At 47.5% G+C, this 15,083-nt stretch overlaps 2 protein-coding genes across 4 annotated transcripts in view; both read right to left on the reverse strand.

The window, feature by feature from the left end:
* LOC142557671 (arylsulfatase B-like) overlaps nucleotides 1-1,467 on the reverse strand; it is a 55,881-nt gene extending 54,414 nt beyond the window's left edge. Inside the window, exon 1 of one of the 3 annotated variants that reach the window (XM_075669686.1) lies at nucleotides 644-1,467. In XM_075669686.1, the coding sequence (XP_075525801.1) occupies nucleotides 644-666 (23 nt within the window). In that variant the 5' untranslated portion in view covers nucleotides 667-1,467. The remainder of the gene's footprint in view (nucleotides 1-643) is intronic. The other 2 variants (XM_075669685.1, XM_075669683.1) reach the window with 2 other exon arrangements.
* Nucleotides 1,468-5,869: 4,402 nt separating this feature from the next.
* Nucleotides 5,870-15,083, reverse strand: part of LOC142557674 (calcium-activated chloride channel regulator 1-like) — a 39,331-nt gene continuing 30,117 nt past the window's right edge. Inside the window, exons 12-14 of the mRNA XM_075669688.1 lie at nucleotides 12,891-13,064; nucleotides 8,772-9,068; nucleotides 5,870-7,619 (exon numbers count right to left, since the gene is read on the reverse strand). Of these exons, the coding sequence (XP_075525803.1) occupies nucleotides 6,922-7,619; nucleotides 8,772-9,068; nucleotides 12,891-13,064 (1,169 nt within the window). The 3' untranslated portion in view covers nucleotides 5,870-6,921. The remainder of the gene's footprint in view (nucleotides 7,620-8,771; nucleotides 9,069-12,890; nucleotides 13,065-15,083) is intronic.

Raw genomic sequence — 15,083 nt, forward strand, 5'->3', positions numbered from 1 at the left:
TAAAACATCAACATATTTCGCATGTAACCTTTATTTTATAAGTTACTCGTGATTAAAGGTTACCATAAAAGTTACCGTGCTAAGAGTGTAGGGCGACAGACATAGGGAACGACACGGGCAAATACAGACAAAAACATAGAAAGATATGACAATGCATGGATTTTCTGACATTGTCTGTTACCGCACGGTGTGAAATTATAACTACGTAGGAATCGCGGTTCTACATCTGCAAGCACACGAGAATGGGAGCTGAAACACGGTGCCTTGCAGCATAAATACTTCCTCGGCTTCTAAAATTTTTGCTCTTTGTTATATCCTGGCTTTTGCTTGCGATTACAAGTATTTTGATACTCCGCCATGCCATCACAGTTTCTTCCGTGAAATGCTAAATGACCTGAAACAGCACGTTCCGCGTCCTATTTAAGTACCCTTGTCCGCTAGTTAATACAACGACCCGTCTGTTCTACGTGGACTTTTTTTACAAGATATTAGAATCGAATAAATGAGCCCATTCTAGCGCTCACAAACTTCTACACAAGTAGGAGGCACAGTTGATACGAAGGACTTCGGGTGTTCGCTAGGAATGACCGACTCGCACAAATCACTACTACCCTGAGGGAAAACACGACCCGCATTTTCTTACCACTGCACGGTGTACGTGAACATTGCAAGCCCGGATAGCAGTCGCTCAGGCCCTACGCTGTGGTTTCGGTCTGATGTGGTGCCGCTCCGGAAGCGCAGAAGCCGAGTGATTTGGAACGATTCGCACAGCGCACGTTGTCGGCTTCTTGTTTACCACCGTTAGCCAATCAACGAGTCGAACCGGCACGTGCGACTTTGTCGGCGTTCGAAACAGTCCGAGTGCTCTAGCTCCCGAGGCCGTAAACATCTGGCTCCATGTGACAAAAACGAATATTTTTAACAGCTGCTGTAGCAAAGGCTAAACCGGGGACATGAAACACTTTCAGTGAGAGCACCTAAGCGGCTAGATATACTTTTGCTTTGTTTCCTATGTGTTATGTTTTGCACTACATACATCAGAGATTCGAGGTGGTTTAACTAAGTGCAGCAAATTAGCAGTTTAACGGATCATTGCTTCGTAGGCGTATGCCATTTAATTAACTTACCATAACTAATGTTAAATAGCGAGGCCGGAATTTCGCACACAGAAGTGCATTTATTAACGCTGCCTTTCTTGTCAGCATAAGAACAAACCAATCAATTGTTATGTAGTAATTATTCGACAACAAGCACGTGACTGGCTTGCTCTTGAAGGTGCTGTAAACTTATCTATTTAGATAGGTACGCTTTAGTACATTTCTGAAGGGCAAGTTCAATGCTGCGAAGACTTTTGTGTGAGGCCGAAGTACGATTTCAACTCTGATTTATGCATTTTTTGGGTGCTTGCCTACTTCAACCGTTTGAGCCTGCCTGCCTGCCTGCCTGCCTGCCTGCCTGCCTGCCTGCCTGCCTGCCTATCTATCTATCTATCTATCTATCTATCTATCTATCTATCTATCTATCTATCTATCTATCTATCTATCTATCTATCTATCTATCTATCTATCTATCTATCTATCTGTCTGTCTGTCTATCTGTCTGTCTGTCTGTCTGTCTGTCTGTCTGTCTGTCTGTGTCTGTCTGTCTGTCTGTCTGTCTGTCTGTCTGTCTGTCTGTCTGTCTGTCTGTCTGTCTGTCTGTCTGTCTGTCTGTCTGTCTGTCTGTCCGTCTGTTTTGCTAATTAGGTAACTAGTTAAGAGAGAGAGAGAGAGAAAAAGCAAGGATAGGAAAGGCAGGGAGGTCAACCAGAAGAGCATCCGGTTTGCTACCCTACTAGGTAACTAGTTAGCTAGCTATGATGAATTACGACTAGGAGTACATACCTAGTGATCCAAGTTGCCTACCTGCTTGGACCACAAGGTATATGCTCCTTAGCGTGTTGCATAATGATGTTTCCATTGTCGTCATTCTAGTTCCGCGATATGCTATTCGCGTCATGCCGTCGTCGTCACACCTTCTATCCCGACCAGTGTCCCAAGCTGGCTATTAGCTTGGGCCACTAGGTGTGGGCCTAGTGTTGTCGGGGTCATGGGGCCCTCGTGGTTGTATCGGTGTCACTCAAGCTTTGTCATCCAACACTCGTCATGCCATCGTCATCGTACAATCATGGTGACTTCGTTGTCGCCCCGCCGTAGTGTTGCCGTTGTGGTTGCTCAATCGTCGTCATTTCAGCTTCACGATATATCGTCATGCTGTCGTCGTCACTCATTGTACTCCGGCCCGTGGTTCAAGTTGTCTGCGGCTTGGGCTACTAGGTATGTGTTCGGAGCCATGATGCTGTCATGCTCCTTGCGTCATTGTGATTGCAGCTTTGCCATCCGACTCTCCTCGACATGCCGTTATCAGGCCATTGTCAACACTCTTAGATACGGGACTGTTTCCTGAGCCTACTTCGAGTTCACCAGACCCCATCGAATTGCACCACAGATAATTAAGGAGCGCAGAAGCACGGATACCACATTCCTGAGGCGCGGTACGTGCAAACAAGCTGGCGGCCCCCACTTCGTGTGCCGCAGGTGGAGCTATTCACTGCTTGACTCTTCCCGAAAGTGAAGCGAGAGCCTGGCACTGTTGCAGGTAAAGTGGGTCCCGAAGCAAGACGGCTGTAATGCACCCTGAAAACCTGGCAGCGCCGCCCCCATCCGTCTATTGTGACGGTGCATTGCAAGTCAGCCAGGCAAGACCGCACGGAGAAGTAAGCCTTCGCCGATTGGCCGAAAATGGCGTCACCTGAGCGGGCTCTGCCATTGGCCGAACGTGACGTGTCTTCGAGACACCGAATAAGGGCTTAAAAGACGCAGACCGGGAGCAGCAGAGAGGATTCCTAGAGCATTCCTTGATTCATCTCTTTCGAGCTTCTTGCCGCGGGCCGCAGCGTCCGAGTTGCTGCCGGCCCGTAATGACTTTAAGACTGTTAATTGACTCTCACTGTAAATAATATAAATAATCCTCCCAAGTTTTCATCCCGACGTCCTCCTCCACTCCTACAACACACAGCCGTCGTTACGCTGTCGTTTTATCATTATAATCGCTTCAGTAACCTCAGCCCATTGTCGTAATGCAGTAGTCGTTATACCATCTTTCTCGTTATATCGACGTAACTCTTTCTTTGTCTTTGTACTGTAATCATACTCGCGTCATGGAATCGTGATTACGCCGCCCTTGTCTAGGCGTCATCGCCAAACATCTGCTGTCACGCTGACCATGCACTGCATTGTCAGACCATCGTCGTAATGCCGTCGTGCCATATTCATTACTCGAGCTTCGTCACTCGGCTGTCGCGATGCTGTGGCCGTGACACCATCGTCGTCATACAGGTTTTGTGATATAGTCATCGTTCCGTAATTGCCGTAATACATTCGTCGTCATTCCACTGTCTTCATGCCGTGGTCATGCCATCGTCATCGCTGCATCGTCCTACAGTCATCGTCATGCATTCGTCGTCATACAATCATCCGGATGCCATTTCGGTCGTTTGATCGAAGACATTGCAACGCGGGTTTTGCGTCGCCTCAAGAGATGGCGCTATGCTGCGTGGCGCTTCCTTGAGGCGATTTTCATTTTCGAGGTGGGCAGGACTTTCCCTGGCGTCTTTCGCTGCCTATCGCGCCGCCTTCAGGCGGATTTTTTTTCTTCTAGCTGGGCAGCGTCTGTATGGACCAGTACACAGTATGGCATGGTGCGGTGTGGTGCGGTGTGGTGTGTTGTGGTGTGGTGAGCCGTTGCGAACATGCACTGCACCTATGGTGTGCTGCAAATGGGGCAATGTGTCGTCCGGGGGCGAAAACGTGGCTCGTTTTGCGATGAGACCTGGGGCACAGGAGCACTCCGGTATACTGCAGCGACATCTGTCGCTGCAACCTGAAGTCATTGCTATAGCAAGTGCAGCCATAATGGTGCAACACAAGGCCTTCGGGATCAGCAGTTATGAATGTCGCGGAGCTCGTGCATGTCCGCGAGGAGCTAGCTGCTTGCTTGCAGCTGCTTTTCCCGCCGCGTTACCACATTTTTTATGTGCACGGTAAGCACTGGGCTTGTAAAAGTCTTTGTTTTGTGCACTGACATTCCTGAACGAGGATAGAACTCCGGGCTTCTTCCGATCGCTCACGTTGAGAACGTTGGCCGTATTCTTGCCCTTTGGCGCCCTTTTGTGGATCTAGATGTCCAAACGAAGCTGGCTAAATTTGTCACAGAGCATTATTTTGTTTCTACTTTGGAACCTGGTGACCCCTTTTCTGGCTGATGCAACATGAAAGGAATACCGTGTGACCCACCAGGCCCATGGAGTGCAGGTGTTCCTTCCGAGCTTCTCATTCTTGTATGTCCCGCAATAATTTGATAACAAAAACATATGCGTGTTTACCGAAAAGAACGCACACGAGTGTTTGTTTGTCTTCTGCAACCGAAACGCTGAGCAAACGACCAGGAACACTGTGGGATCTGTGGTTGAAAACCTGCAAGCTTGCAGGTTTTCAACCATTGATGAAACCTTACAGTTTCTAGTATTGATTGTTTTGCAACTTACAATAATTTCGATTGTGCTGTGCGAGATATTCAGTTCGTAAATGCAGAATTATTTACGCAAGATAGAAGCGTTAGAAACACCGGCCGATCGCAACGCCCATCTCGTGGCGTTTTGATACGTGGAAGACACACTGCCCCATTCCAGTACACCATACTACAGCCATATCAAGGCGCAGAAGACCAGCACTCAAGAAGAAGAACACAAACGACAGGACCGGGCGCCGGTCCTGTCGTTCGTGATCTTCTTCTGGAGTCCTGGTCTTCTGCGCCTTGCCTTTACTAATTCAAGCATGAACCAACTAGCCCAAGCAAGAGTTTTACTTGACCATATCAAGATTGTGGCTAATATCACCTCCAACACATCTGCTTTGCCGGTTGCTATTTCAAGCTTGCATCTACTCCCGATTATTGGAGAGCGGTTAATTTTTTACAGCGAGGCTGTATACGTCTACCGTCCAAGAAAATCTTAGTGTTATTGTGGTAAGCAAAAAACTTCCCATACGTGAGCCAATCCCGGATCGCTCAAAGTGAGGGAATTTTAAAGCGAAAGTTTTACTGGCCGCGAACTTGCGATTTCGCCGTGGCCGTGCTCCGAGGAGGTACACGACGTCACAACGCGTTCCTCGTCACACCGCGTTCATCGTCGTTGCGTTTGCCTCCGCTCGCTTCGCCAGCTGCGTCGCATGCCCGATAGCATGTCGGAGGATTGAAAAGGAGAGCTCGCGTGCGCCGCAACCACAGTTGAGGCGGCAGTATGGACGGCGACAATTCTGATAAGCAGGAGGAGGCTGGGAATCGACATCGGAACGAGCTGAAGAGGAAACGAATCGCCCAGGCAATAGACGAACAGCGCGCCGAACGACTGACTAAACGCTGCAACATAGCTAGACAACCAGACTAACCTGGACATCGCTGTTTGTATATCCTGGCACAGACGAGCTATGCCACTGCCGATTTTTTTCGGCCACGCACAGAACAATATGCGTAGCCACTCCTGACATTTCCCGTGCTGACTTTTTCTTCATTGTTTTTTTTTTCCTGTGGATAAACGCGGCTTGAAAGGACGCCCTTCTTGAGACCGTAAATAAATTCGAAGCAGCCGCGACGCGGGCTGCTTGTCAGGATACACGTATCAAACATGGAGGAAACGCGGGCAAAGGTGCATCGACGCCGAAGGCACAAGTTTTGCATTTTTAGGCGAAGCTTGTATTAAGGGGGGGGGGGGGAGGGCTCACTCGTGTCGGCGTCGGTGTTGGTGTTGCCGTAGGAAAAAAGAAGAGCCAAGCCGCGCGAAAACGAAAATTTATTGTTAGGTTACGGTACCACTGCGCTAACCGATTCAGCCACTCTCTTTCTTTTTTCTTTATTGCAAGGAAGTATAAGTAGTGTCAATCCAAAATAGTTACATTACATTTGGACATACATTCATCATACGCACCCTTTAAAGCGAGGTTTTATATGCATGAAGAAATAGACGCAGCACAAGGCGCGATAGCCAATCACATGCGTCCCCTCCCTCCAGAGGAAGGAAAGGGTGTGATCGCGTGTTCGCTCGCCTCGGCGCCCGCCGTTGCCCGCCATTCAGGCCCGGCAGTCAGATGGGGACGCTGCGTTTTGTTCGTACTGCGGAAGGGCAGGCTGCGTTGAAGGAACGGCAGCGCGTTGTGCGTTCGGCCGAAAAACAGGTGGCGTTTGATAAACGCCGCCGGGAACTCGCTCGAGAAAGGGCTCGTCGTCGACATGCCAGCCTCGCCGTGAGGGAGCGCGAAGCCGAGGAGTTACGACAACGAAGAGCCCCGGATCCAGAGCTTCTCCTGCACCCCTCTTCACAGTAGTGAAAGGGTGGTCATTTTTTTACTATGCAAATTTTGGGGAAAATTACAACGACATTGACATGAAAAATACCGAAACAACGAATAATAATAATAATAATAATAACAATAATAATAATAATAATAATAATAATAATAATAATAATAATAATAATAATAATAATAATAATAATAATAATACAGTTATTTCAGACCGAAGGTTACAAGATTAGACCGACAGATACATTCACAAAGAATTCCATTATCCTGCATGTAGTTAGATTGCGGGGTGGGAGCGCAAGGCGGCCACTCGCTCGAATTACAGACAGTCGAAACGTGAGGTACTCTCACGTTATGGCACAGTCCAACATCGGGCCCTACTTCTATTGCGTCATTGCGATGGAGCAAAAAAGATGTGCCACTAGAACACGGTTAAAGGAGAAGCACTGGCACACACGTGTTGATCCGTCCTTGGTCGGCCGGTCGCAATATCACGCATTCTGCGCCTCTTTATGCTCCTTCCGAGTCACACTCCCAGCACGGTGGCCACCACGATCACTGCTGCGACCCCGCCTATCAAGGCCCACACCCACGGTTGCGGTAAACCGCGTGATTTCCGCGTACGCTCCTCGGCAACCCTCGTCGTGGTGGCACTTTCCGTCGTAGTTCCAATTTCCGTAGTGGCTGCTTCCGTTGGGGTTACTTCAGTTGGGGTTACTTCGGTTGTGGTTACTTCATTTGTGGTTGCTTCAGTTGTTGTTACTTCAGGTGTGGTTACTTCAGTTGTAGTTGCTTCAGTTGTTACTCCAGTTGTGGTTACTTCAGTTGTGGTTGTTTCAGTTGTTACTCCAGTTGTGGTTACTTCAGTTGTGGTTGCTTCATTTGTGGTTGCTTCCGTTGTGGTCGCCTCCCTTGTGGTGGTGGTCACTGTGGTCGTTACAGGAGGAGGCACGTACAACACTTGTACGATATTTGACGTCTTGGACTTGAGCCCATCGCTGTTTGTGACGCGAGCCGCCAGAAATGCCTTCCAGTCGAAGGACCCGTCGGGTCGAGGTGTGGCCCATTTGGGGGAGAACGCTAAAGTGACTACATGTTTGGTACCGGCAGGTAGGGGGTCGAGACTGCCTTCGACGACGTCAGCCATCGTAATTTGCTGCTGCTGCTCGAAGTCCGAGTCTAGCTTTGCGTAGTCTTCGCTAACTCGAATTTCCACTGCAGAAGCTGCAAAATATACAGTACTCGAGGTCAAAAGAAGGTGCAAGGGGAGGAACGTTTCAATATGATGCGCTTTGTGTCTTGCAAACAGGGGTATACAAGTCAACGCAGAGAGCTGCCCCGTTTCGTTTGAGCATCTTCACATATTTAGAGCGACGTAAACACCGGAACATACAGCATTTACTGTCACACAGCAGGTAATGTCACAACATATGATGTTCTGCTTAATATAGGTTAGTAAAGTAGAACGGAGGTGGCTCTGAAGGTGAGCAGCCGCATGTACCGGGTGTTTGAACGAACACTTTCGAAAATTTTGATAAGTTGCTTCTGGCGGATAGCACAATTCTAGTCCATGAGCTGGTGTACTCGAAGAGGCGCACATTAGTTGCAAAATAAATTGAAATGTATAATCGACTAATTCAAAAATTCACTTATCAAACTTTTAACTAGTTGCTTTATGACACATTGCAATTTACAAATTTTAGCCGGGGAGTTCGCGAGGCGGATCCGCTTGGAACGACCTCTCAGGATGGCACCAGTTTCGAGATATTATTCCCCAAACTTTGCGGAGAAAGTCTCTGACGTCCCAGTTACTTCTGTGCATCAATGCATAAAACGACGCTTTGGTAATAAAGTGGAACGGCTGTGCATTTTTATCGCAAGTTTGACGATGCATATCTCGTAAATGGTGTCATCCACACATTTTTTTTTTCAAGTGGATATGCCTTGCAGTCTCAACCACTAGAATTTGCAAATTGAAATGTGTGCCGTAAGTCAAAGACTTAACTAGAGATTGTTTGTTAATTAATCGATTATGCGTTACAATTTCTTGTGCAAGTAATGCCCGCCTCTTGGAATGGACCAGTTCATCGACAAGAATTCTGCTACCTGCCACAGACAATTAGAAAAATATTCTGAAAGTTCGCTGAAACACCCTGTAGAATATCACCGCGCAGCAAGCTCGCGTGTTTGTTCCCTTCACGCAACGTCGACAGCACCGCACGATCCCAAGTGCAGCGGCGAACTAGTTGCGAGCTTCATACTTCGATGACATCGCGCTTGAAATCCACTCGTGGCAACTGAAAGGGACCACTCCGCTCAATCCAGTTTCCAGTTAAGCGACGTGCAACGCCAAGAAGTTTCTGAGCGGGCGCTTACCATTTCCCGATGTTAAGTGAGCTCCGGGCCACGTCCACACGAGTTGCCCCTGCAACGTGCCCTTCACTCCTGAGCGCAGTTCGACTACGGTGAGATCGCCGATGGCACCTGGGGGCACCTGACTCTGCACGATGTGTTCGGTCACCCGGAAGGACCCTCCAGACGCCACCCTCTGGAATGCGCCTACTGGCTCGGCACCCGCCGATGTCTGGTTTGCCTCTTCTTCGGTCGAGTCGTCGACTTCGAAGTCGTCGATCGAGTATTCGTAGTCCGGCTGGGCGTTTCGTCCCGATGTGTCTGCCAGGACGTTTATGTTATATTAGAGTCATATTTGTGCTCTTATTGATCTTAGCTTTGTCATTTCAGAGAAAATTATCGAATGTTTTCTTTTTTAGTGTTAACGGAATCCATAAATATGTCCTGCGACCGATAGCCAACTCTAATCCGTGAGGTGAATTTAGTATATGCATCACATTCACTCCTTATTAGATAGGCTGACAGCCCTACCTATGAGAGCTCCGGCTGTGTTGAAACAATCGCACATCTTTTGTGCACCTGCGCATGCCATGGTGCGGAGAGACAAGTGCTATTTACTATGCTAGAGAAGGTGACCACTGTGAGAGCAAAAGATGTTAACACATGCGTTTAAGGCAGCTAGAGGGCTGGTTCGCTTGCTGCGCGGTCTACCTGCCTGCGAGATAGCTTGTGATGAGACGTGCGGGGATATCTGCTTCCCTACTCATATTTCTTCCTTCATATCGCTTTGAATCTCAGTTTCTTTTTCCTCCATGGAGCGTAGGTATATATATATATATATATATATATATATATATATATATATATATATATATATATATATATATATATATATATATATGTATATATATATCTTGAGCTCGATTACATGGAACAATCCAACTCAATAAAAAGGGATAGAAAATTAAAAATGCGTAATTGGCTGCCTAACAAGCTTTCAGTAATCGCCATTTAAACGAACTACTTTACGGCGCATACTGCAATCTACGAATAGAAGCCAGTGAGTTCTCAAGGCACATCCACTTAGATTAAATTTTGAAACTGTGTTTCTTTGCCCCATTGTAGGGTAGTAAACCGGACGCTCGTCTGGTTGACCTCCCTGCCTGTTTTCCTCTTGTATTCTCTCTCTATTGAAACTAGCGCCCCTTTTGAGATAAGCGTCGTCAGACTTGCGAATGCAATGTTTTTTCCTCTTCCTTATTTAAAACAATGCCTTTTTAATGCATTACAGTACAAAAATAACCAATGTAATTTTTTCGCACATTTTGGAAACAAGTATATCAAAACTGGTGTTATTCTTAGAATTTGTTCCACGCGGATATGCATTGTGAATTCACTGGCTACAATTCGTGACATGCAATATGGGCTATAATCAGTTATACAGTTATAGCGAAGTTCTGGTAGTTTTCCGATTACGCATTCGGATATTTTCGGGCAAATGATGTCTGCTTACAAGTACAGAACGAGGACAGAAGGGAGACGACACCACAGCGCATTGTGATGTCGTTTCCCTTCTGTCCTTGTTCGCTGGCGCTAAATATGCTTTCCAAGTAAGTTTACTAACTCGCTCAACAAATGGCAGTTCTGAATGTCTGCTTATTTGAGCAATTCAGGTCAAAGAGTGTAATTGTGCTTTCTGGCACACTCCCTCTGAAGCGACAGTACTGTGCCGCCTCTGGTTCAGGGTAGCATTTACAAAGCCCTATTCGTTCTGCATTATGATGGGGGATACGCCCATGTGAGACTCTTGTGGAACTATAGAACCGATTGAACACATCTTATGTATCTGTCCCCAATGCAAGGTCAAGCGTGAAATTCTCCGGACAGCATTGAACCAGCTGGACTCTAGACCATTTTCGGAAACTAAGATCCTTGGACCATGACAGTATACGTCGATGGCACAGAAAGCCACGAAAGCGTTGTTGCAGTGCCTCAGTTCGACAGCTCTTGGCGACCGTGTGTAGACTCGATGCGAAGCTTCAAATGTGCCCGAAATTGTGCTCTCTCTCTATCTCCTCTCTTTCTCTCTTTTCATCCCTATTCCCCTTTCAAAGCGCAGGGTAGCAAACGGGACATGCGTCTGGTTAACTTCCCGGCCTTTTCGCTCTTCTATTTCTCTCTCTCGCACAGGTGACTTCTTTGAAAATTGGGTTATGCTGAGTACAAGGGGTGGACCGGATGGCTGGATCAGTCTGCAGAAAAGTGCGGCTCAGTTGAGCTGCAACGAATCGCGCCACTCTATAGCAACTCGTCCGCAACGCCCTTGCGTGCGGCGTGATTCGGTGGCGCTGAGACACGATGTAGCCTCTGTATTGAGCTCACATTAATAAAGTGTAATGCACCCCTTGGGTACTTATGTGAGCGAACTTTATATTCCCCTGCGTTTTATCTGCTGTTTGACCTCTTTTGCGATTTTTGTTTCATGCATTTACTACCTCAGCTGACTTTTCGTTCAAGCGCGTGTTTTATTTGATCTCAGCTGTGAGCTGCCCTTGCTGCATTTATGTCCCCTGACTTCAAGTTTGCAGTCCTGTCAAATCAGGATGCGTATTGAGCGGCAGCATAGATGACCGAGTGATCTGGAGCAACTGCCGAAACGTTGCAAGATTTCGCTCCCACGTGACCACCTTCTGCGTTTAATGGCGTAATGAACAGAACGTCTTGGGAAACGAAATCGAAAGTGCTTCGTAGCGTAGCTATTGCATATCATAAATTTCGAGTGCTTTGAGGATCGCCAGTATGGTATGGTTCTGAAGTTGAGCCCCTTCAATCACCACGAAAGATCAAAAGTTCAAAATGCTACGTCACTACTCCGTTAAGGTGGCTAGATGCGTAGTGTAATTCTGCATTATGCCCCTTTCAAAATGCTCTGTATTGCCTGTTTGAGCGATTGCCTAAAGCAAATGTCTATTTATTTATGCAGTTGTTTTGCTCGTAGCCGTAGCAGCCTTTCAATGTTCGTTGTAACAGCTTTATGATTTTTGCGTCGGCTCAAGTGTAGCATTATTTATAAAAATATAATAGATACTGCAATAATGTTGCCCTTCTTTTGATTCTGTCCATATTGTGTTGGGTCGCTGTACTCCTTTTCTGTTGCAGCGTCGTCCTGCTAGCTAACTTATTCTTACGAGCTGGTTGAAGGCTTCCTGCAATAACGTTCACGCGCCTCTTCTGAGACAGACCAGTGTCGTTTCGCTTCGTCACTGAAGTAGAGGTTTATACCCTACTTATCCTTTAAGAATACAAAATATTTAGCGGGCATACTTACATTACTTTGAACGCTTTACAAATTATTCTTAGAAAAACTATCGGCTAGCTTTTTTCATTTACGTCAACTACGAATTGCCTTTGCTTGAAACAAAAAGAAAATTGGAAAGTGGGCTGGAAGGAAGCGTTTGCCTCAGTTGAACGCGTCATAGAACCCTCTAAATGACACCCCAGGTATGATTTGGCCAAATGAAAACACACAGAATGTGGTAGATATTCATCTGCAGGAGGTAATCAAGCAAAAAAAAGTACTAGCGCCTGTAGGATAGGTTGCTAGCTGACACACTTTCCATTCGCTTAGAGCCACCTGAGATATCCTGAGTGTTAGCTGCCGCTTTATTCGTGTGATTTTTTTTATAAGTAGCTATAGGAACTAAATCGCACTATAGCTTGTTCTTGCGTTGAAACATTGAAAATTTTCGCCGAAGGGCGAAGTTAGAACAGTAGCCACGGTAGCACAACGCCTTTAATTGAGTGCTACAGATTTTCACCTTGGGCGTGTGCCAGTAGCGAGCCTTTTTCAATTGAATTTCATGCAAAGATTTGTATTAGTAAGTATGATTACCCGCCTAATATTGCGGTTCTTCCTTATCGGCAGACCCTTAATCTTTGTTTGGTGATCGTGAGAACCGGCTAACCTCAATCCTCCTGGTAATGTCAGAAGCGTGCCTTGGAGTACGTAAGTGGAAAGAAGACGTGAAAGTCATCTTTCCGATACAACTGAGTCAAAATCGCTTTCGTCGATTTAACGCACAATAACACTCTAGCTCGCTTTTCGAAAATGATTGGGGTAATGTATGCGTTAGCGCTGCTCACCAGATTCCAATGTAAACACAGGGGGGCTGAAGAAGCTGCCAGAAACAATCTTCGGAACGCTTAGTCGAGCCCGGTGATCGCTCGAAACGTGAGCCGCTACAGTGTACCTCCCTTTGCCCGTGAACTGGGTAAAGTATTCGCTGTAAGTGCCATCATTGGCCTCGATGTCGGGATCTGGAAAAGATCCATTATAATACACATTAGTGCACATGAGAAATGACCGGTCAGCGACAGCGCACTATTTCTATAAGTGAGCTCGATATGTAGGGGTGGATAATCGAGATTACTTATAGAATTGTTCAGTAGAATACTCATAGAATAACGGTAAGGAGAGCGGCTTTGTGCATCGGGCGCAGGCCACGCATCGCTGCGTGTCTGTCATACGTTAAACGACGTAGATTCCGGACGTAAGGTACAACTGTGGTTTTAGTAATTGAATTCATCGCTTATCGTTAACTTGGTCACCTTACGGTTAACTTTTTGGCAGAGGTATTATAAATGTGCCGTAGCGGCGGATGGCCTTTATATAGTAACCTTCACCGCAATACAGATGCTTATTGTGATGAGATCACCTGGAATTCGAAAATAAGATAATAAACGGCGACCTCACGAGAGCATCTGAGATTATGATGCCACGGGCGGCGCAGTATCTTCAGGGCACTGAAAGGTCAGCGAAGGGGGTGGGTGGGGGGCGGGAGTAGGGCTCAAAACTGGAGCAACTGTGACCCGTGGGTTGGGGCCGCTGAGGCCGGAACATGTTGGCGATGTTCGCATGCAAGATAGCCTGTCCGCAATAGCGGAATGCCGATCTTATACAAGCGCACTCCATGTGCGCGGAGGCCTTGGGCCCCCTTAACCCACGAGCAGTTTGGGTTCTAGGCATTGCGTCCCCGTTGTCCTTTGGTGCCCTGGAGCGGCTGTAAAAGTGCACTGATAATGACCCGTTGTTTGTACTTTGTACCTGCGCAAATTCTCTCTTTACTGCACCGCAGTATTCTTTGTATGGTTTGTCACATTACATTGTTGTGTTGCGAAGAAGCCATTAAAGAAACGCTGGTGAGATTCTTGCTGATTTTGCATTAGCTGCACGCGACCCGCCGTGGTGGCGCAGTGGCTTTGGCATTGCGCTGCTAAAGCCCGAGGGCGCCAGGTCTAATCCAGGTCGCGGCGTAACCTTTCCTAATTAAGCGGAACTTTCCTGAACAGTAACTTAGCATTATGAGGTGGTCAGCATGGTGCGGAACGCATTATGCGGGTAATGATGCGCGGTTATTATTATGCGTTATTTGTTTATATGTGCGTGAAAAGTACGAGCAGATAGATGAAAATATTCACATTGCCGAACCCGAAAATTCCGCGCCACGCCGACCCCGATCTAATGCTACGCATACATTCCACAATTCCCGTTCAGGAGCAAAAGCTCCAACCTCGCCGCTCCGCTACGGGCCGCCCACAGGGCCCGCGGCGCGGCGGTCAGGCCCGTCCGTCCCGACGTGGGAGCGGCCAGCAGCGGCTCCTCCCTCGTAAGGGGGTTTTGGAGTCGCTCCTCAGGACCTAAACGAAGTTCATTGCCTGCCTGCCCGTTCAGGAGATGTTCCGCTCAATTTGTCTGAGCGATGCCCGGCGCGGCATAACCAAGGCGTTAATGCCGTCACAGCCCGTGGAGGGGGAACGGCTTCGCGTGCGTGCGTAATTTACACACGGGTGCCTCAACCCCTCGTTTTGGGTCTCCTGTGGCCACTTCCCATCCTGACTGATCGGGTCTGTACCAGGGCGTCGTATACTGCTTGCCATCTCCAGTTTAATATAGACTTAGCTATTTATGGCCTATAGGTAGAACGCCTCCTCCCTACATATGGGGTGTGGGGAACGACGAGGGGGGACAGGCTCGTAGAATGTCTTGCGCCGGCGTGCCTATTGTCATCGCGGACCATGGGTTGTTTGTCACTGTACTCCGAATAGCAGCTATCAGCTGCCGTACAATGGGCTTAAACTGCGCGTTCTCGCCCTGTACTGGGAAAGGGGTTTTCTGGCTTCACATGAAAATTTTCCGCCAACCTAACCGATAATGCTACTCATTAAAGTTTATTTGCATTCTACTCCCAATGATACCTGATTGTACCCCAGTGCTTCGGCTCTTTTCTAGCTGTGCAATAACCACATAAAACCTAACCCCATCACATACGTGACTAC

Source organism: Dermacentor variabilis, chromosome 9 (assembly GCF_050947875.1).
Source record: "Dermacentor variabilis isolate Ectoservices chromosome 9, ASM5094787v1, whole genome shotgun sequence".
NCBI classification, from domain to species: domain Eukaryota; kingdom Metazoa; phylum Arthropoda; class Arachnida; order Ixodida; family Ixodidae; genus Dermacentor; species Dermacentor variabilis.